Genomic DNA, 20695 nt, shown 5'->3' with positions numbered 1-20695 from the left:
GGAAGAAATTCCATCAAGGCGCTCCTGTGATGTTGCGTTACAGAGCTTGGAAATTGGGTGTGTGTGGTCACAGTGACCTTGAACTTTGACCACCAAAATGTACTCAGTTCATCCTTGAGTCCAAGTGGACGCTTGAGGCAAATTCGAAGAAATTCCATCAATACATTCCTGAGATATCGCGTTAACAAGCTTGAAAATGGCATTCGAGAGGTCACAGTGACCTTGACCTTTGATAACCAAAATGGAATCAGTTCATCCTTGCGTCCAAGTGGATGTTTGAGCCAAATCAGAAGAAATTCTATCAAGCCGTTCTTGAGATATTGCGTTAACCAACTTAGGAATGGCGTTCGTGAAGTCACAGTGACCTTGACCTTTGACCACGAAAATCTAATCAGTTCATCCTTGAGTCCAAGTCGATGTTTGAGGCAAATTTGATGAAACTCCGTCAAGGCATTTCTGAGATGTTGCGGTAACAAGCTTGAAAATGGCGTTCGAGAGGTCACAGTGACCTTGGCCTTTGACCACCAAAATCTAATCAGTTCATCCTTGAGTCCGACTCGATGTTTGAGGCAAATTTGATGAAATTCCGTCAAGGCATTCGTGAGATATCGCGTTAACAAGCTGGAAAATGGTGTTTGAGAGGTCACAGTGAACTTGACCTTTGACCACCAAAATCGAATCAGTTCATCCTTGAGTCCAAGTTGACGTTTGAGCCAAATTGGCAGAAATTCCATCAAGCCGTTCTTGAGATATCGCTTTAACGAACTTGGGAATGGCGTTCGAGAGGTCACAGTGACCTTGACCTTTGACCACCAAAATCTAATCAGATCATCCTTGAGTCTAAGTCGATGTTTGAGGCAAATTTTATGAAATTCCGTCAAGGCATTCGTGAGATATCGCGTTAACAACCTGGAAAATGGCATTTGAGAGGTCACAGTGACCTTGACCTTTGACCTTTGACCACCAAAATCTAATCAGATCATCCTTGAGTCTAAGTCGATGTTTGAGGCAAATTTGATGATATTTCATCAAGGCGTTCCACAGATATCGCGCTAACAAACATCGTACGTACAGACGGACGGACGGACGGACAACCCGGATCCATAATGCCTCCGGCCTGGCTATCGCCGGCAGAGGCATAATAAGTGCAGAGACTCACAGAGTGAGGTTCCCGCTCTACTACTGTAGAGGCGGATGAGACCCCTAAAGAGTTACAGACACGCCTCAAAGACTTGTATGAAAAATGGATGGTCCCGAAGGAAAAAACCAAGGAGCAACTTGGAGACGCCATTGTGATGGAGCAGTTCCTAAGAATTCTCAACCTTGAACTTCGCACCTGGGTAAAAGAGCGCAACCCACCTACATCAAAGGAAGCTGCAGAGATGGCTGAAGCGTTCCTTGCTGCTCGACGCCCCCTTAAGAACTATTCTAATCCCAGACCTAGTCCTGCTCCTCCACCAATGGGTAAGACAGAGGGTGGGAGTGGGCACAGGTTCAGGAACTCAAATCAAGCTTCCCCAAGTACAACCAGCAGCCGGGTTAGAGAATTTAGACATAGAGGGCCCCCAGTATGTCACTCCTGCAGTCGCACAGGTCACCTTAGGGCAGAATGTCCTAATCAGCAGGTTAGCAAATCATACATGAGTTGTTCACCAGAGTCTTTGAATTCCCAGCAAGAGGAGTTAGCACCTCCTAGTGTTCAGGAGCGCACCACATGTGTTTTTATTGGGGAAAAGCCCCGTGTTGCCCTCTTAGATTCTGGTAGTGACCGCACTCTTGTCAGGCAGGATTGTCTCCCCAGGGACATTACGTTAGGGGCACGGTGGCTCAGTGGTAGAGCTGTCGCCTCACAGTCAGAAGGTCCTGAGTTTGATTCTCACCTGGGACACTGTGGGCGCTGTGGTTGTGTTACCCCCCATATCATATCTTCAGTGCCTACTGCCCAGGTGGGGTATCTCGTCGTAAGGGCCTTTCTCTCTGTGTGGAGTTTGCATGTTCTCCCCGTGCTCCCCCAGGGGGTTCCTCCGTATATAACACCCCCCCCCCCCCCCTCCACTAAAAACATGCAGAAGATCAGATCGTCATCGTCATCCGACCAGTGACGACAACATCCGAAGTTGGTCCCCAGGCACTGTACGAGAAAGCGACCACTGCTCCTGGCCTGCCCCCCGGAGGAAAGGACATGCCTGGATGGGTTAAATGCAGAGGACACTTTTCACCGGCCACCGTCAGCATGAGTGTGTTGTGGCCGCATGCATGTATTGTGGTGTTCGTGTGACAATAAAAGACGGGCTTGTCCGTTACGAAATAAAAAACCTTTAGTGGTCAAATTAAAGTTTGGTGTGTTCATGGTGACAATGTAGACTACCCCTTAGCTGACATCAATGTTGAAGTTGACGGCCAGCAATATTTTCTGTCAGTGGGAGTAATGGGTACACTTCCATAACAAGTGGTGTTAGGCAGGGATCTGCCCATCCTTCGGGATCTGATAGCCAGGGGGAAAGGAAAGGATCCCAATGTTTTTTGTGAGGGTTTGGTTACAATCACCAGATCCATACACAGTGAGCACCACACAGACCCAGGTCCATGGAGTGATTTACCTTTTGCAGACAGTGAAGTTCCTGATGCTGAGAGATCCAGAAAGTGTCGGGCAAGGAAGAGCAAAGTGCAAAGGAGACAGGAAAAGGTGAGGGGGACAAAAATGTGTGAGCCAGCTCTAGACCCCGAACCTGATGAACTAATGGTAATACCTAGTGATATTGCCTAGCTTCAAAAGCAGGATACCGCCCCTATTTTCAAAATGTGTCCCTGACTCAGCTGAGGTCACAGAGAGAGTCAGGAAGCTATTTCTCCTAAAGGGTGAGCAGCTGTATCGCCGCAGCAGGGTGGGAGACCAGCTGGTTGTTCCCAAGAGCTTGAGGCCCACAGTCTTGCAGCTAGCTCTTTCTATACCTTGGCAGGTCATTTCGGCCAACAGAAAACCTCCAGAATGACAACTCGTTTTTACTGGCCACAGCAGTTTGCTGATACAGTTCAGTTTTGCAAATCATGTCCACAGTGCCAATTGACAGCACCAGGCAGAAAAGGTGACAGGGCCCCTCTTATCACCATGCCAGTAATAGATAGCCCCTTCTCCCGCATAGCCATGGACATCGTAGGCCCACTGGAGAGGAGCAGTGAAGGTCACAGGTATATTTTAGTAGTGTGTGACTACGCAACAAGGTATCCTGAGGCATTCCCCCTAAGAAAGGTCAAGGCCCGCCAGATTGCAAACTGTCTAGTGCAAATGTTTTCAAGGGTTGGGGTCCCCAAATAAATCATTACTGACCAGGGGTCCAACTTCACCTCAAACTTCCTGAAGGAAGTCTACAAACTGCTGGGAATCAGAGGAATCAAGACCAGTCCCTACCACCCACAGACAGATGGCCTTGTTGAAATCCATGTTGAAAAAGTTTGTGGGAGATTCAGGGACTGACTGGGACCAATGGCTCCCCTTTCTACTTTTCGCCTACAGAGAGATGCCCCAAGCATCGACAGGTTTCTCTCCATTTCAGCTCCTGTATGCTCATACTCTACGGGGTCCGTTCTAAACAACCTTTAGAACCAAATATCGCCAAAATTGAGCGCAGTAAGTGGCTAGTGCACCGATTTATGTTTTATTTAATTATTATTTCATGTTGTTTGGCTATTTTTGAAGAACACTATAGTCCAGATGGAAAAATTGGTCCACGCGCATAGGGGTGGCTTTTTTTCCGCCACCTGTTTTTTCATAATCCTTGTAGTGGGTTTGACCCTTTTAGTTTAAGGGAAAGTGGGGTGCCAGTCAGAGTCTGACAAATAATAATAATAAATTTGAAATCAAATAATTCAGTCAAACCATACAAACAATGTAGCAAACAGCAAATAGCATAGCAATATGACACAAGAAACCAGCACTGCAAACAACAAACAGCCAACAACTCACTTCAGTTTTCAATCTGTATTGCATACGTGAAATTAATGAACATTACACACAGAGCATGTGTGTGTGCGTGAGTGAGTGAGTGCGTGTGTGTGTGCGTGTGTGAGTGGCCCCACAGTCAAGAGTTCAATCCAGTTCCAAGTTAATCCAGTACAGAGTTCGGTACAGAGTTCAATCCAGTTCCAAAACAAAGTGTAATGCAAAGTAAAGTAAATCCAGTCCGGGTTTTACCGTGGATCCACCCAAGACAACACAGCAAAAAGAGGAATTTGATACACAGCACAGTACGTAATGTTTGTATCAATTTGTCTCAGTGCCAACTACTCACGGTACCCGTCAGCCAGTCAGTGGTCACGGAGGGATTGCGTCAGCAGCCTAAACTGCCTAGATCCACCATGGCTGAGTCATCATGGCTGATGACTCTTGGAACTCCGAGGGGAAATATACTCCACTGTTCCAGGAAATTCCAATCGTTCTCCAGAACGGACTACAAACAATCTTCTCACGATTTGGGCTATACGACGCTCGTTAAGTTGAGTTCTCTTCTCCTCACACACTGACAGCTGCCAGCTGCCAGTAGTTTTCCGGGAGGTTGGTTCACACTACGCGTGTTTTTTTTGAGAGGGCTGTGATTGGATTATGGGACTCTGTGGGTGGTAACATTGAGAAACATGAATGAACTCCTGATCAGTGGGTGATGACTCATTCAAACGAGCTGGTCGTTACATCTTGAAGTGTCTATTTTAAGATTCTGTCAGGTAACAGGCTGAAATAATGTCCCATGGGGTTAATTTCTAACCCTTTATTGCACCTATCGCGAACCTGAAAATGAAAACGAAAATCTTGAAAATAGCATCACTTTTGAAGTGCATTTTTAATACGACGAATTCGGCAAGTTCACTCCCCCTCTCTCTCCCCCTCTCTCTCTCCCTCTCCCTCAGTCTCTCTCTCTTTTCTCTCCCTCTCCCTCAGCCTCTTTCCCTCTCTTCTCCCTCCCTCTCCCTCAGTCTCTCTCCCCCTCTCTCTCTCTCTCAGTCTCGTGTGTGTGTGTGTGTGTGTGTGTGTGTGTGTGTGTGTGTGTGTGTGTGTGTCACTGATGACATCGTTGATGTCACAATGACATCACAGGCAGCACAAAAAAGCAACACTGTGAATGAATAATAGACTCAGGCTGTGTTATTTCCACGTGAAGTTTTTTTCTGCAAGGAATGAATGAAAGTATGACATCATTAGTGATGGTATGACATCATTGATGACATCACTGATGACATCGGTAATTAGGGCAATCACCTAATAAAAAAATCGGACTCCGTTAGGTCACGGGTGCTCTTTACACCCCTGAAAGTTTCAGCCCGATCGCACGTAAAACGGCATAGCTGTGGCCGGCCCAAATTCTTGAAACAAACAGAGTCCACATTGCCAAATTTATATATAGATACAGTATATAATAGGTAGGGAAATAGCCTAAATTTGAGCATTAAAAATTAATTAAAAATGTAACTAAAAATCGAATATTAAAAATAACAAAAGCACTGAAAATCGATTTGGATTATAGAGGAAGAACAGCCCTACAGTAATACACACACACATATTGAGTAACAGTCTGACAGTTGATGCCCACCAAACGCGATCAACTTGCATGTACTCGCTTCACCCTGTCAAGCCCTGCCCGGCTGCTGCAGCTTGGTTGGGTACCTTGCTGTATTTCCGTGTTCAATTGGTCTATTTTGATTTTGGCCCCTCCTCTCGTTGTCTTCGCAATGTCCTGACGCCAGGTATCCCAGCATGCTTTGCAAGGTGGTGAGCGATGGACGGCAGTGAGGAAAGGAGGGGCCATTTTGAAATTGACCAATTGAAGACGGATATGCAGCAAGGCAGCCAACCAAGCTGCAGCAGCGGAGCAGGGCTGACAGGGCGAGTACATCACACTTTTTGCTTGACGGTGGGCATTAACCCTGAGGGAGACACACAGCGCATGTAATGCTATGAGGATTCCCCCGAATGGGTTTGAAATTCCAAACTCCACAGCTCGAGCTCCAGCAGAGACGAGAGCCAATTAACCTCAACAAGTGCCAACATAGTTTAAGAAATGTGGCACTCAGAGCAGCTAAAAAAAAAAAGGGGGGGGGGGGGGGGGGGGGGGGTCAACTGAACTGCTAATTTTCTAGGGATGTGAACTTAGTTCAAAGTTATGAACTATGAATGTGAACTAGTTTATTTTACGCTGTGTGAACTGAACTTTGAGCTAGCTCTTGTGAAGTGTGAACTTGCAAAACAATGTAGCAGTTAGCTGAAAACTAAAAAATGTCATTACCACCACGTACCATTACCACCACTTACATTTGGACATTTGGCAAGCAAGGTAGCCACAAGTTAGCCTAGCCTGACCAGTTACAGAATTAAATGAGAATTATTTTAACCATTAAGAATATTTTCTGGAAAAATCAACTGAACTGCTAATTTTCTAGGGATGTGAACTTAGTTCAAAGTTATGAACTATGAATGTGAACTAGTTCATTTTACGCTGTGTGAACTGAACTTTGAGCTAGCTCTTGTGAAGTGTGAACTTGCAAAACAATGTAGCAGTTAGCTGAAAACAAAAAAAATTCATTACCACCACGTACCATTACCACCACTTACATTTGGACATTTGGCAAGCAAGTTAGCCACAAGTTAGCCTAGCCTGACCAGTTATAGAATTACATGAGAATTATTTTAACCATTAAGAATATTTTCATGGAAAAATATGTGTTTACGGATGTTTTGTGTGTTGCCAGTAGGTGGCGCTATGCAGAATTGCACAGCACTTGGCACTGAACTCTGTCGGGTTCTCAGCAGCACACTCCCCAAGTTTGAAATAAACCACTTTTTGTGTTGCCAGTAGGTGGCACTATACTGAATTGCATTAAGCACACTACCCGAGTTTGAAGTCGATCCAACGAATGGTTCTCAAGAGAAAACACTTTTTCGTTGCCAGTAGGTGGCGCTATGCCGAATTGTATGCAATGCAGTCCCCCTAAGCACACTCCCAAAGTTTGAAGTTCTTTGGACAAATGGTTCTAGAGATAAACCGCTTTTTGTGTTTGCCAGTAGGTGTCACTATGCTGAAAGCACGAAATTCGGCAGTGCACTGTTGTGTTCCCAGCAGCGCACTCCCCAAGTTTGAAGTCGATCAGATGAACGGTTCTTGAAATAAACCACTTTTTGTGTTGCCAGTAGGTGGCATTATGCCGAATTGCACGAAATTCGGCACTAGCCTAAGCTGCAGCTGACCGACTTAAAGGTATACTATGCAACTATTTCATTAAAAAACATTATATAGATATATATATGTATTTATGAGAAAAAACAACTTTCAATCCCTGCATTTCAATGGTTTTCTGGCACTGTCTCTCCCCTACGTATGTATTGTCAAGCTCACTTGACCACATAGACACAAAACACAAAACCATGTCCAACTACGAAAATACACACAGGGGGCAACGTACCTCCACATAAACACACTGCCACAGTAAAGGAGGATCCTGGAGAACTCAGTTCACTAGAAAGTGATTTTAATAAGGTGCAGTGACTAACGTTTCGACGCACAGAGGTTTTCAGGGGAAACTTTTCTAAGTATATGCCTTAATTAAATAGTTGCATAATGTATACCTTTAAGATACTATAAGACAAGTGTATCGTGTGTGTGCATGTACAGTATGTGTGTTTGTGTGTGTGTGTGTGTGTGTGTGTGTGTGTGTGTGTGTGTGTGTGTGTGTGTGTGTGTGTGTGTGTGTGTGTGCGTGTGTCACCATAGACATCTCCTGGATGGATCCAAAGCTGTTAATGAATATGTTCACTCTGGACTCGACTGGGATACCTGAAACACACACACATGCACGCACGCACACACACACACACACACACACACACACACACACACACACACACACACACAAACACGCACACACACACAGACAACAATCTCAATTTTAAACATTTTATGAACAATCTAATTAGTCTAGGTGGAAACATACTCCATGCGCATAGGGTGGCTTTTTTCCCCGCAACCTATTTTTTCTTAATTGTTGAAGTGTCTATTTTAAGATTCTGCCAGGTAACAGGCTGAAATAATCCCCCATGGAGTTAATTTTTAACCCTTTATTACACCTATCGTGAACGTGAATAAGAAAAATCAAAATATTTAAAATAGCATAACTTTTGAAGTAAACAAGGGACAAACAACTTTTTCCATATAACCTTGACCCAAGATTAATTAAATTATTGTTATGGGCATTATGGTTAGGGCTATGATTAAAGCACATCTTGGTCCTATTTCTGGACAAAAACAGAAAAAAAGGCAGAAAATTATTTGTGGGTCAAAGCCTAAAATGTCACTTATCAGTACCACTCAAGTGGGCAAATTCTAATTAAACATAGATGATATTTTGGTATGATGGACGTTATATTTATATATATAATATTTGTCACAGTAATTAGCTGATGAAGTTAACCACCCATTTTTTTCAGTACTTTTACTCATGTTTTATGAGAACATGTTTGATTAAATGTTAAAGGTAGCTTCTTAGCTTTTATTCAAGCCCAGTAGTAAGTCTGTTTGAAAATAAAGAGGTCACATGGGCTCTTCAAAGTGTCAGTGACGTTCATTTTTCCACAATTTTCACCTAAACTACTCTTTATTTGAGCACTGTCACATCTAGGAACAATATAGACACGCACATCAAAAACTGGAAGAATCACAGGAATGTAAGGATTCACACACCAACAGTGGCGGCCGGCCACTAGAGGGCGCCAGGGCGCCGCCCCACCTATACCCACAGGAAGGAGGGGAAAATAAAACGTTATATATACTGTATATATATATATATATTTTTTATGAGCGAGGTGAATATTAGATAGTGAGTATATAATCTGCAATAAATATGTAGATTCATAATGATCTACATGTGTACTGTTTTTGGGTCAATATTTTCTTGCACCGAATTGCCACAGACGCCGTCCGGGGACTTCCGGTTTCCACCAGTGCAGATCGGATCTGTGTAAGTTGCACATGCGCTGTTCACTCTCAAAAACAAAGGGATTTGGGAGGGCTCTGGGCGCGCGTATCTAGCAACCAGGTGGAGGTAAGGTGGAGGTGGGGTCAGGTAGAGTGAGTGTCATGATGTAGTCGGCGGCGGAGCTGCGCCCACGGCTCAGGGTAGCCTAGCAGCCCATGGTCGGATGTCCAGTAGCAGCCTCCTTGCTAACTCCAGGCCATCTTTAATTCGAAACTCTGTTTTTAAGAAATACAGGAATCCAGCCTTTAAGAAATACCGGACTAAAATCTTCAGGACTCTAAACCACGATACGGTAGTATGGGACCCCCGTTCTAAGCCGAGAAGGCTTTTATGTGCTCACTTAAACATACGTAGCATGGTACCTAAACGCGAACAGATTGAACCTTTACTTGACAACTCAAACACATTCACTGCCAGCCATTTTTTTTTTTACTGTAGGTAGGTTCTGCCAGAGGGTTTTTTTGAGGATTCTGGCTCATCTTTCAAGACCCGAGGATTCTTTTCTGCTAAGATTTTGTGAACACACAATATCTCAAAAGAACTAATAGAATGTGTGCTTTCTCTGTCTAAAAGAGTTAGTTTGTAGAGTTAGTAGTTATGTAAGCATTAGCAGTTGAATACAGCATGGTTTCAGCGTCAGAAAAATTATTCTGAGATAAATAGCTTTTTGTGAAATTCGATAGAACAGTCACTTTAACCATTCATTTTTGGCATCAGTAAGACGTCAGACATCTAAACAATAGTTTTGAACAGTAATTTCCTCCATAACAGCAGGAAACCCCCATCTGCTTCCAACTCCTCCCTCCGTGGGCGTTCTTCTTGGCTGCAGCAACCGTGTCACAAGCTTGTCACCAGTCTCACTGCTTTGCTGCTGCTGCTGCCTGTCTGCGCAGCCGCTCATTGAGGAAGTCTGGATGTACTCGCTGTCACAGTTTTGGATCGGACCCAAGTGCAGAATAACCAGGAGACGAGTCAGAGCTTCCAAGCCACAAAACAAAGTTTACTTGAAACTTAAAGAGCATGTACAACCATTCTCCCGTAGGACCAAAATATCTTGACATGTCACACAGCCTTCACAGGGCTTAAATAATAGTTCAAGGTAATCAAGACAAATGTTCTCAGCCCCTGCTGATTGCGATGGCACACAGCCGTGCAGGTGAGTGCGACTCTAGGTAGCCTCCATGGCGCCATCCAGTGGACGTCCTGGAGCACTACCTCAGGTGCTGACAGGACCCCCTCTCCTAGGGACGGCTCCAGACGTCCCCTCAGGTAGACCAGGATTCTGGCTGTGGAAATCCCGGATCATTTGAGGATCCATGATGTGACGGGTAGGCACCCAAGAGCGCTCCTCTGGGCCATATCCCTCCCAGTCGACCAGGTATTGGAACCCCCTGCCACTGCGGCGCACCTTCAACAGCCGGCGGACTGTAAACACTGGCCCCCCTTCAACCATGCGAGGAGGTGGTGGCGGCGGAGGGGCTGGGACCAAAGGGCTGGTGGAGACAGGTTTTAATTGAGATACATGGAACGTGGGATGCACTCTGAGGGATCTGGGAAGCTGGAGACGAACAGCAACAGGATTTATTACTTTAAGCACGTCAAAAGGACCAATGTAACGTTGAGCCAATTTTCGATTTTCAACCTTTAAAGGCAAATCCTTTGTGGCGAGCCAAACCTTCTGCCCCGGGCGGTACTCAGGAGCTGGGCGACGATGTGTGTTTGCGTACTTCTGGTACCGAGCTGCTGCACGAAGGAGAGAGGATCGGGCCGTTCTCCAGGTCCTCCGACAACGACGGATGAAGGCGTTCACCGAAGGCACCTCGACCTCCCTCTCGACCTCCGGGAAGAGAGGCTGATACCCCAGAGAACACTGGAAAGGAGACAAACCAGAGGCAGCACATGGCAGAGAATTGTGCGAATACTCCACCCAGGGCAGCTGACTACTCCAGGTGGTGGGGTTGGTAGATGCCAGGCAGCGAAGAGTGGTCTCCAGGTCTTGGTTGAGCCGCTCAGTCTGGCCATTAGACTGAGGGTGATACCCTGAAGACAAGCTTACAGAAGCATTAAGCAGAGAACAAAACCCCTTCCAAAAACAAGATGTAAACTGAGGTCCCCTATCAGACACTATATCCTGTGGGAGGCCATGCAACCGAAACACATGATTCACCATGAGTTGAGCAGTCTCGGCCGCAGAGGGCAGCTTCGGGAGAGGCACAAAGTGGGCAGCCTTGGAAAACCTATCAATTATAGTCAGTATTGCAGTATTCCCACTGGATGGAGGCAGGCAATGGATATATGAGACCAGGGCCGTTTAGGGATAGCCAAAGGATGCAGGAGCCCAGCTGGCCTCTGTCTAGGGACTTTATTCTGAGCACACGTAGCACAAGCGGCCACAAAAGAGCGCACATCTCCCACCATAGCGGGCCACCAAAACCGTTGCCGTATGAGAGACAGGGTGCGTTCAGCTCCTGGATGGCATGCTAGGTTAGACGAGTGCCCCCACTGGAGAACCCCTGAACGAGTAGACAACGGAACATACAAACGATTTGGAGGCCCTCCGCCTGGCCCTGGCTCCTGTTGCAACGCCTCTTTTACCACCGACTCAATAGCCCAGGAAATGGGAGAGACGATGCGTGTACTGGGCACAATGGATTCGGGCTCTGGGTCTCTCTCAGACGAACCAAACTGCCGAGAGAGGGCATCTGGTTTCCCGTTCTTTGAACCTGGGCGATAAGACATAGTGAACTGAAAACGGTCCAGAAACAGAGCCCACCTGGCTTGTCGAGAGTTCAGTCTTTTGGCTGCCCGGATGTACGTTAGATTCTTATGGTCAGTCCAGATAAGAAATGGATGTGCTGACCCCTCCAGCCAGTGTCTCCACTCATCCAACGCTAGGACCACAGCTAGCAGCTCCCGGTTCCCCACATCGTAATTCCTCTCCGCTGGATCCAGCCCACTGGAAAAAAAAGCACAGGGGTGCAGCTTCTCATCCTGCGGAGAACATTGGGACAAAACAGCACCGACACCAGTCTCTGAGGCATCCACCTCCACCACAAAAGGAAGTGTAGGATCAGGATGGGTGAGTATGGGAGCAGTGGTAAATCTCCTCTTCAACTCACCAAAGGTCCTCTCCGCGACAGGCGTCCAGTTGAATTTGGATGGAGGACCAGAGGTGAGTGCGTGGAGTGGAGCTGTCACCGCACTGTAATTCCGGATAAACCGTCTATAGAAATTGGCAAAGCCTAGGAAGCGCTGAAGCTCCTTCAGCGTCGTGGGTTGCGGCCAGTCGGTTACCCCTTGGATCTTTGATGCCTCCATCCTGACGCTCCCTGCTGTCAACACGTACCCCAGGAAGGATATCCTCTCTTTGTGGAACTCGCACTTCTCTGCCTTGACATACAGCTGGTTCTGCAGGAGGCGCTGTAACACCTGACGAACATGCTGCACATGCTCCTCCCGGGATCTGGAGAACACCAAAATATCGTCCAAATACACAAAAACAAATTTGTTCAACATGTCTCTCAATACGTCATTTACTAATGCTTGGAAGACCGCCGGAGCATTAGTAAGACCAAATGGCATCACCAGATACTCATAGTGACCCGTGTGAGTGTTGAACCCCGTTTTCCACTCATCCCCCTCACGGACCCGAACCAGGTTGTAGGCATTTCTGAGGTCCAATTTGGAAAACACCGTGGCTCCCTGCAGAAAATCAAATGAAGAAGCAATCAGAGGTAACGGATACCGGTTTCTGATGGTAACAGTGTTCAAACCTCTGAAGTCGATGCAGGGCCGTAATGAACCATCCTTTTTCCCCACAAAAAAAAACCCCGCCCCAGCCGGAGAGGTTGAGGGTCGGATGAATCCAGTAGTGAGAGCCCCCTTGATGTACTCCTCCATGGCTGCAGACTCAGGCGCAGACAGCGAATAAAGCCGACCCTTGGGGGGAGCCGTGCCCGGCAGTAGGTCTATTGCACAGTCATACGGTCTGTGGGGTGGCAATGTTGTGGTCCGGCGCTTGGAGAAACATAGGCTGAGATCTGCATACTCGCTAGGCACTCCAGACAGATCCGGTGGCTCAGAGGAAACTGGAGGAAGAGACTCAGGAGAACAAAAAGCGGACAGCAAACAGCTTGCATGACAAGAGCGCCCCCACTCCAAAATATTGCCTGTAGGCCAATCCACATGAGGATTATGCTGAACTAGCCAGGGGTGGCCCAACACAACAGGAAAATCAGGCGAATCAAGCATGTGCAATTGAATGGTTTCACTGTGGTTACCTGAGACTTGTAGCTTCACTGGATCCGTGACGTATCGAACCAGTCCGGTGCCCAACGGACGTCCATCCAAAGTTGTCACTCTCTGGGGTTCGGGTAGAGCTGAAAACTTTATCTTGTACCTTTTTGCAAATGAAATGTCCAGAAAACAACCGGCAGCCCCTGAGTCGAGCAGCGCGGTTATAGAAAAACTCTCTCCCCCCAGGAAAGCACAGCAGGAATTTTACAACAAGACATGCTTGGGGAGAACATAGTATGGCTCACCAGAACCTCCCCAGTCACTGGTAAGCCCGCTCTTTTGCCGCCCTCTCAGGACAGGTCTCCACCACATGTCCTGAACCTCCACAGAAAAAACACCTCCTCTCCCTTATTCTCCTCCCTCTCTCTTCCTCCGAGAGATGAGTGCGACCGAGCTGCATTGGCTCACTTGGGATCTCCACTTGACGATCTGTAGAGGAAGCAGAAGAGTTAGTTTGGGAAAACCCCCTCCTCGGAGCCTCTCGGGAGGACTCGGCAACCCTCGGCGGAAACTCCCTCCTCGGAGCCTCTCGGAATGACTCGGCGAAGTTCGGCGCCCTGGACCACGCCCCCCGGCTTCTCTCCCGGCGGCGCTCTCGGATCCTGGCATCCAAACTCAGTGCGAGGGTAATCATGGCCTCCAACCCTCCGGCTACTTCCCGAGCGGCCAACTCGTCCTTTAATTCCTCAGATAATCCCTGGATAAACATAGGTAATAGTGTGTCCTCCGCCCAGGCCGTCTCCGCTGCCAGCACACGGAACTCCAAAGTATATTCCGCCACCGAACCTCGACCCTGGCGGAGATTTAACAGGCGCGCGGCCACCTCTCTCCCTTGAGCGGGATGATCAAAAATACGCTTCATCTCCTCAGCAAACAAATCAAAATTGAAACACACAGCAGATTGTCTCTCCCAAAGTGCATTGGCCCACTGTAGTGCCCGGCCTCTTAACAGTGTGATCACATACCCCACTTTGGAAACATCGGATGCAAACGAGGATGGCTGGAGAGCAAAAACAAATGAACATTGGGCAAGAAAACCCCGACATCCCTCTGGATCCCCCCCGAACCTCTCAGGAGCGGAGACATGGGGTTCCCGTGGGCTTACTTGCCCTGCTGCTGCTGCGGGAGCAGCTGGTGGTAGCACGGGCGGATCAGCAGGTACCGGAGGCGACACCGGGGCAAGATTCTGGACAGCGGCAGTCAAAGCGGTGAGCTGATTGTGAAAGTCTGTGAGGGCCTGTCCATGCCGTGCTAGAGTCTCTCGTAACTGGTTTACCTCTGCTGGGTCCATGGTGGTCAAGATATTCTGTCACAGTTTTGGATCGGACCCAAGTGCAGAATAACCAGGAGACGAGTCAGAGCTTCCAAGCCACAAAACAAAGTTTACTTGAAACTTAAAGAGCATGTACAACCATTCTCCCGTAGGACCAAAATATCTTGACATGTCACCCAGCCTTCACAGGGCTTAAATAATAGTTCAAGGTAATCAAGACAAATGTTCTCAGCCCCTGCTGATTGCGATGGCACACAGCCGTGCAGGTGAGTGCGACTCTAGGTAGCCTCCATGGCGCCATCCAGTGGACGTCCTGGAGCACTACCTCAGGTGCTGACACTCGCTCGCTTCTTGGAGTTTTGGTTGAGAGCTTTGATGAAGCTTTTGCGATTCTGGTCATATTTATGCTGCGTGTTTCAAAGTGTGTTCCACCCGTAATATATTATGCAAATTTGCAATCCCGCACTGCCAGCAATCAGCGCGAAAACGAAAGCGTTTTCGCCAATCCATTTTCATGAGAATGGCTTCGTCACACTGCTTTTTGCTTGCCTTCCTCTAGTCAGGAAAGCACTGTCGCCACTTAGTGGGTCGGTGGAATGGGTTGTACATGTTGTACACGTCCAATACTTATATAAGAGATGTAAAAGGGTTAGATGCACATCCCACCGTCAAAAAAACAAAATCGACGTAAAAACACGTCATTGGCAGTGAACAGAAACGTGGCTGTCTAACTCCTCTCCTGAAGCAGCTGTCCTTGTACCGCATTATAATGTGTGTAGACAGGACAGGACCACGGGTAAAGGGGGGGGGGGGGGTATTAGTCTATATTAAAGATACACTAAAATGCTGCCAGCTAATCCAACCCAGTGACTGCAGTATCGAGTCTGTCAGTGTGAGGATCACACTGTCTGCCGAAATGTCCTTTGTTTTGGTATGTTTATACCGCCCTCCCTCTGCCAAAGCTGATTTTCTATTACAACAAAAAACTATTTTAAGCCATTATGCCGATCACTCTGAGACTATATCAATTGGGGACCTAAACGTAAATTGGGACGTGAAAAAAGAAAGAAAAAACCAAAAAAAAACTATGGATGATTTAAACCTGTCCCAGCTGATTGAACAGCCCACGAGAATTACCAACATCTCTAAAACCAGAATTGACTTGCTGTTCACGAATAAACCTGATAGAATCACTTCCACCCATGATCTCCTGACTGGCCTGTCAGATCACAACATGATTCTTTTTTCTAGAAAACTAACTAATTCTCGCTTCTCCAACTCCTTCCTTAAACCTGCTAAATCCACACCTCTTTATGAACTCATACCAAAAAGCCAGCAATCACACCTGGCCTCAGCCCTGCATGACTATAACTGGGATGAAAACATTCTAACATGTACAAACACTGAGACAGGTTGTGATCTGTTCCACAAGTCAGTACAGGAGGTTATGGCCCCTTTCACCAGCAGAGGGGGTGGTAGGTCAAAGAAAGGCTTCTCTCTACCGTGGGTCACGGCTGACTGTAGGGAACTGATGTCCACTAGGGACTCCCTCTTAAAACAGTCTCTCAAATCTGGCCTGAGCACCGACAGACTGAAGTTTACATCTTGTAGGAATAAAGTCACTCTAACACTGCGGAAAGCAAAAGCCAACTTTTTTTTGCAAATCATTGAGAATGCACATGGAAATAGCAAAATCATCTGGCAGAATATTAACAAATTACTGGGCCGTAAATGCATTCAGGACAAGGATCTGGAGCTCACCATAAACAACACACTAGTGAGGGATCCCACTATACTGGCATCTGGCTTGAACCAATTCTTTATTGAGTCAGTAAATGACATAGCCCAGCTCTTTCCCCCTCCTGATTGCATGGACAGCCCTGTCAACCCCTCCCACCCAATCTTTGAGCTCACAGAAATAACTGACTTAGACGTTGCCAAAATCATAGGTAGCCTAAGAAACTCCACAGCCAAGGACGTTTTTGGCTTCAACACCAACTTCATTAAAGAGCATAAAGACGCTCTGGTCCGCCCTATCACCCACCTGGTCAATCTGTCCATTACACACACAGTGGTTCCCTTGGTCTGGAAGTTGGCAGTAGTTACCCCAATTTTTAAAGCTGGGAAGAAAACTGATATGTCTAATTATAGACCGATCAGTATTTTACCGATCATCTCAAAAATAGCTGAGAAATGGGTTGGTAAGCTTTTGGTTGAACATCTCAGCAACGAACACCCTCTGCTGCATCCCATGCAATTTGGTTTTCGGGCCCACCACTCGACTGAGACGGCCATTTCTGTGACATGAGAAGCTGTGCACTCTCCAGGCTGTAGCTTTAAGTAGGCCCCGCCCAGCGGTGACGTCTGGGTGTGTTGTGTTCCGGTTTCTTCTGAGTACTGTATTGAGTGTTGTGGCTGTTTCCCTACCGCACAATAAATGAGTAGTGCTGCACCGTTACCAGGTCTCCATCCGTTTAGTCCACTCCAGTAAATACATCACATGGTGTCAGAACGGCAGTAGTTAACGACGCGACCCTCGCCTTCAGAAGTGGATGGCCCACTACGTTTGATGGGCAATCATGGAGTGCTAACGAGCGCAGCTAAAGAGTGCTAAGTGGACGTACTTTTGTTCTCAGGACCTGTTGGACATTCCGGCCTATTGTTTTAAGCCAGGCCGTAAGAATGCAGGCATTAACACCTCCACCACCGCTGTTAACTCATTGACTGCCAGTCACTTTTGGAGAACGGATGTTCCCAGTGGCAGAGTTTCAGAGCGTTTTCAGTGATTTCTCGAGGCCCACAGAATATTGTGTGATATTACTATGTAAACACCGAACACGCACAAAGAACGAGGAGACTCTATTGTATCATCAGCAAAAAAAAGTTTATTGATACCATTTTCCGTTCTTTAGTTATGAGTCGGAGAAGATAGGTTGTTTTCAGCAAAAACAGGCGTTTCAAATTATAAGCTGAGATATTCAGCCTTTTGTGAAAGGAAGCATTTCAAGCACATTCACTGACTCTGAAGCTAATATTTTCTGATGTAGTGACGTGGTGTAGTTGTGTGGTGCCCTGCGTGCCCCACCCCCCTCAGCTGCAAACTCCTCCCCACACTAACACACAGCCTCAAGCACCCAGCGTCTATTTTCGGAGTGCTCCGTTTTTGTGCGCCGGCTCCCAGCGCGACACGGAAAAGACAAACCGGACTGCTGAGAATGGTTTGACCCTTCGGCGTCGGGTGCTGCTTTTCTGGCGGCTAATCGTGTGGAGAAACTATGCAGACAGACAGACAGAGGCAGAGGGGCTCAGTTGTGGGCGCGGATTGACTGCTGTTCGCAGCCAACGTCAGCTCCAGCCAGAGCAATCTATATGGCTCTGGCTGCAGCATGCATCGGTTTCTCTTTCATCACAGGGCTTTTTCCTGCTGTTTTCCTGACCTTTCTCTAATCTGGAGAGCACTGTCGCCACCTAATGAGTCCGTAAAATAGGTTATACACCTTCAATAGCTACAATATTTGTACAGGAGATGCCTGAGGCTTTGATCCACGTCCCACCGTCAAAAAACGCATATGACGCCGATCGACGTCATTGGCACTCAACGTTACTATTTACTTTGACGCCGATCGATGTCATTGGCACTCAATGACTGGTAACCTGGCGGAGAACTGGAGGAAGTGGGAACAAAGACTGAGTTTGTACTTTGTTGCCGCAGGGCTGAGTGATAAGCCTGAGTCAAGGAAGATCGCTGGTTGCTTCCCTGCATAGGGGAGGAGCCACTGGAGATAACACAACACATTGATTATGAGGATTCAGCCACGCCAAAGCTGGATGAAGTAATAAAGGCTTTTGAAGCCTATTTTGCCCCAAATAAAAATACAGTCTTTGAGAGACATCAGTTCTGGGCACACAGCTTTGATGGGCAAGCTGGTATTGACAAGTTTTTTACGGAGCTACGGCAGAGAGCACGTAATTGTGAATTCAAAGACACAGAGGATCTCATGATACGGGACAAAATAGTATTCAGCATCACTGATAGTGGATTGAGGGAGAGGCTGCTCTCCATTAGCTGATCTAACATTAGCTAAAGCAATGGACATCTGCCGGGCTAAGGAAGTAACATCTGCCCAGCCTAGGGCCATGTCAGCCAGCAGCCCAGGCGAGCAGTTTGTGCATGCTGTTGAGAAGCCGCGCCGCCAATACAGGAAATTCAACGTGCAGTCGGGACGACAGGCGGAGCCGGCCAGGCGCTCACACGCCGAGCAGCAGCGGTTCCAGTGCAGCAGGTGTGGGAGAGCTCACAAGCCAAGGAGCTGCCCTGCATACAATGCTGAATGCAACAGGTGTGGAAAGAGGAACCATTTTGCGGTCATGTGCAAGGCCACCGAGGATGTTGTCCCTGTTGACACTGATGTTGAGGAAATGGACACATTATTCATAGGGGCGGTCTCACATACTGGTCCAGAACCCCTTCCCGCTGATGATGAGGAAGCATGGCACACAAACCTGCGTATAGGCGGTAGGAGTGTATATTTCAAATTGGACACAGGCGCCTCAGCGAATGTGTTGCCACAAGCGATAGCGAAAACCCTCCCACTGAAAATGGACCTTAGGCCGACTAAGACTGTTCTGCTGGCTTATGGTGGGCAACGCATCATCCTAAAGGGGGTGGTGACACTGCATGTGCAAACACAACGTACACAAGGGCACCTGCACTTCTTCGTCACCGATGCATCTGACGTGCCCCTCTTAGGCAGGAAAGCCTGTGTGCAGCTGGGTCTCATCAGGAGGGTGCACACGCTGGGCCAGTCAGCCCCACGCACCAAAGGGGAGCTGCTCTGCCGCTACAAATCCGTCTTCACTGGTCTTTGTGAGTTTCCCGGCACTCACCACATCTTCACAAACCCCAAGGTTCCTCCTGTCATTCACGGGTGTAGAAAATTTCCCTTTGCAGTGGAGGGCAGGCTGAGAGAGACTATTGACGATCTGGGAAAACGGGGTGTAGTCAGTAAGGTCACAAAGCCGACCAAGTGGGTCAACAGTCTAGTCGTGACAGAGAAGAAGAATGGCGCTTTGACATTGATGACACATTTGTCATCTCAATAACGCCATACTGCGCCAGCACTATAACATACCCACCCCTCAGGACGTGCAGAGCAAGCTGTCAGGGAAACAAATCTTTATGATCCTTGATGAGCAGGACGGGTACTGGCAGATAAAGTTGGATGAGGAGTCCTCTGAGCTATGTACGTTCAACACCCCATGGGGGAGGTACAAGTTTAACCGCCTCCCATTTGGTATAAAATCGGCAAGCGAAGTCTTCCAAGACTCAGAGTACTTTGGGGACATTCAGGGTGTCTCCATAATAGCAGATGACATGATAATTGCAGCCTCCAGCAAAACAGAGCATGACCAGATCTTGCAACAAGTCATGGAGCGAGCCAAAACTCTGAGCGTCAAGTTCAATCCAGACAAGATACAGTATATGGTGGATGAGGTGAAGTACATGGGGCACATCATCAGTGCACAGGGTGTTTGCCCAGATAACTCTAAAGTGACAGCAATCACACAGCTGCCTGCACCATCAGACAAAAAGGCTCTTCTTCGGCTGCTAGGCATGGTACACTATCTTGCCCAGTACATATCAAATGAGTCTGCGCTCACAGCACCGCTCAGGCAGCTCCTCAGGAAGGATGTGGCGTGGCAGTGGCATCCAGAGCACCAAGCTGCACTGGATCAACTCAAGGCAGTCATCAGCACAGCACCTGTGCTCCGCTTCTTTACTCCTGGGGAGGACATTGAGATACAAGCAGATGCATCCAAAGATGGGCTTGGGGCCTGTCTGATGCAACACAGACAGCCAATAGCCTATGCATCCAGAGCATTGTCTGGCGCTGAACATAATTATGCCCAGATAGAAAAGGAGCTACTGGCAATAGTGTTCGCACTGGAGAAATTCCATCAATATGTCTACGGTGTCCCAGTGACAGTACAGAGTGACCACAGGCCATTGGAGGCCATTGTCACTAGCCCATTGGAAAAGCCCCCGCACTTCTTCAACGGATGCTCCTTCAGATCCAGAAGTATGATTATAAAGTCGTCTACACACCT

General features: G+C 47.5%; 1 protein-coding gene across 1 annotated transcript in view; it reads right to left on the bottom strand.

Annotated features, from left to right (window-relative positions):
• LOC310774948 (glycine receptor subunit beta-like) overlaps positions 1–20695 on the bottom strand; it is a gene marked incomplete at both ends in the record, with an annotated part of 179746 nt that overhangs the window by 94005 nt on the left and 65046 nt on the right. The window contains one exon of the mRNA XM_083635038.1: positions 7753–7820. Coding sequence (XP_083491164.1) covers positions 7753–7820 — 68 coding nt within the window. The remainder of the gene's footprint in view (positions 1–7752; positions 7821–20695) is intronic.

The sequence above is a fragment of the Poromitra crassiceps genome (genome assembly GCF_964638095.1).
Source record: "Poromitra crassiceps genome assembly, chromosome: 4".
Lineage (NCBI taxonomy): Eukaryota > Metazoa > Chordata > Actinopteri > Beryciformes > Melamphaidae > Poromitra > Poromitra crassiceps.
The sequence above is the reverse complement of the archived record's forward strand: the minus strand, read 5'-3'. Positions and strand labels throughout refer to the sequence as shown.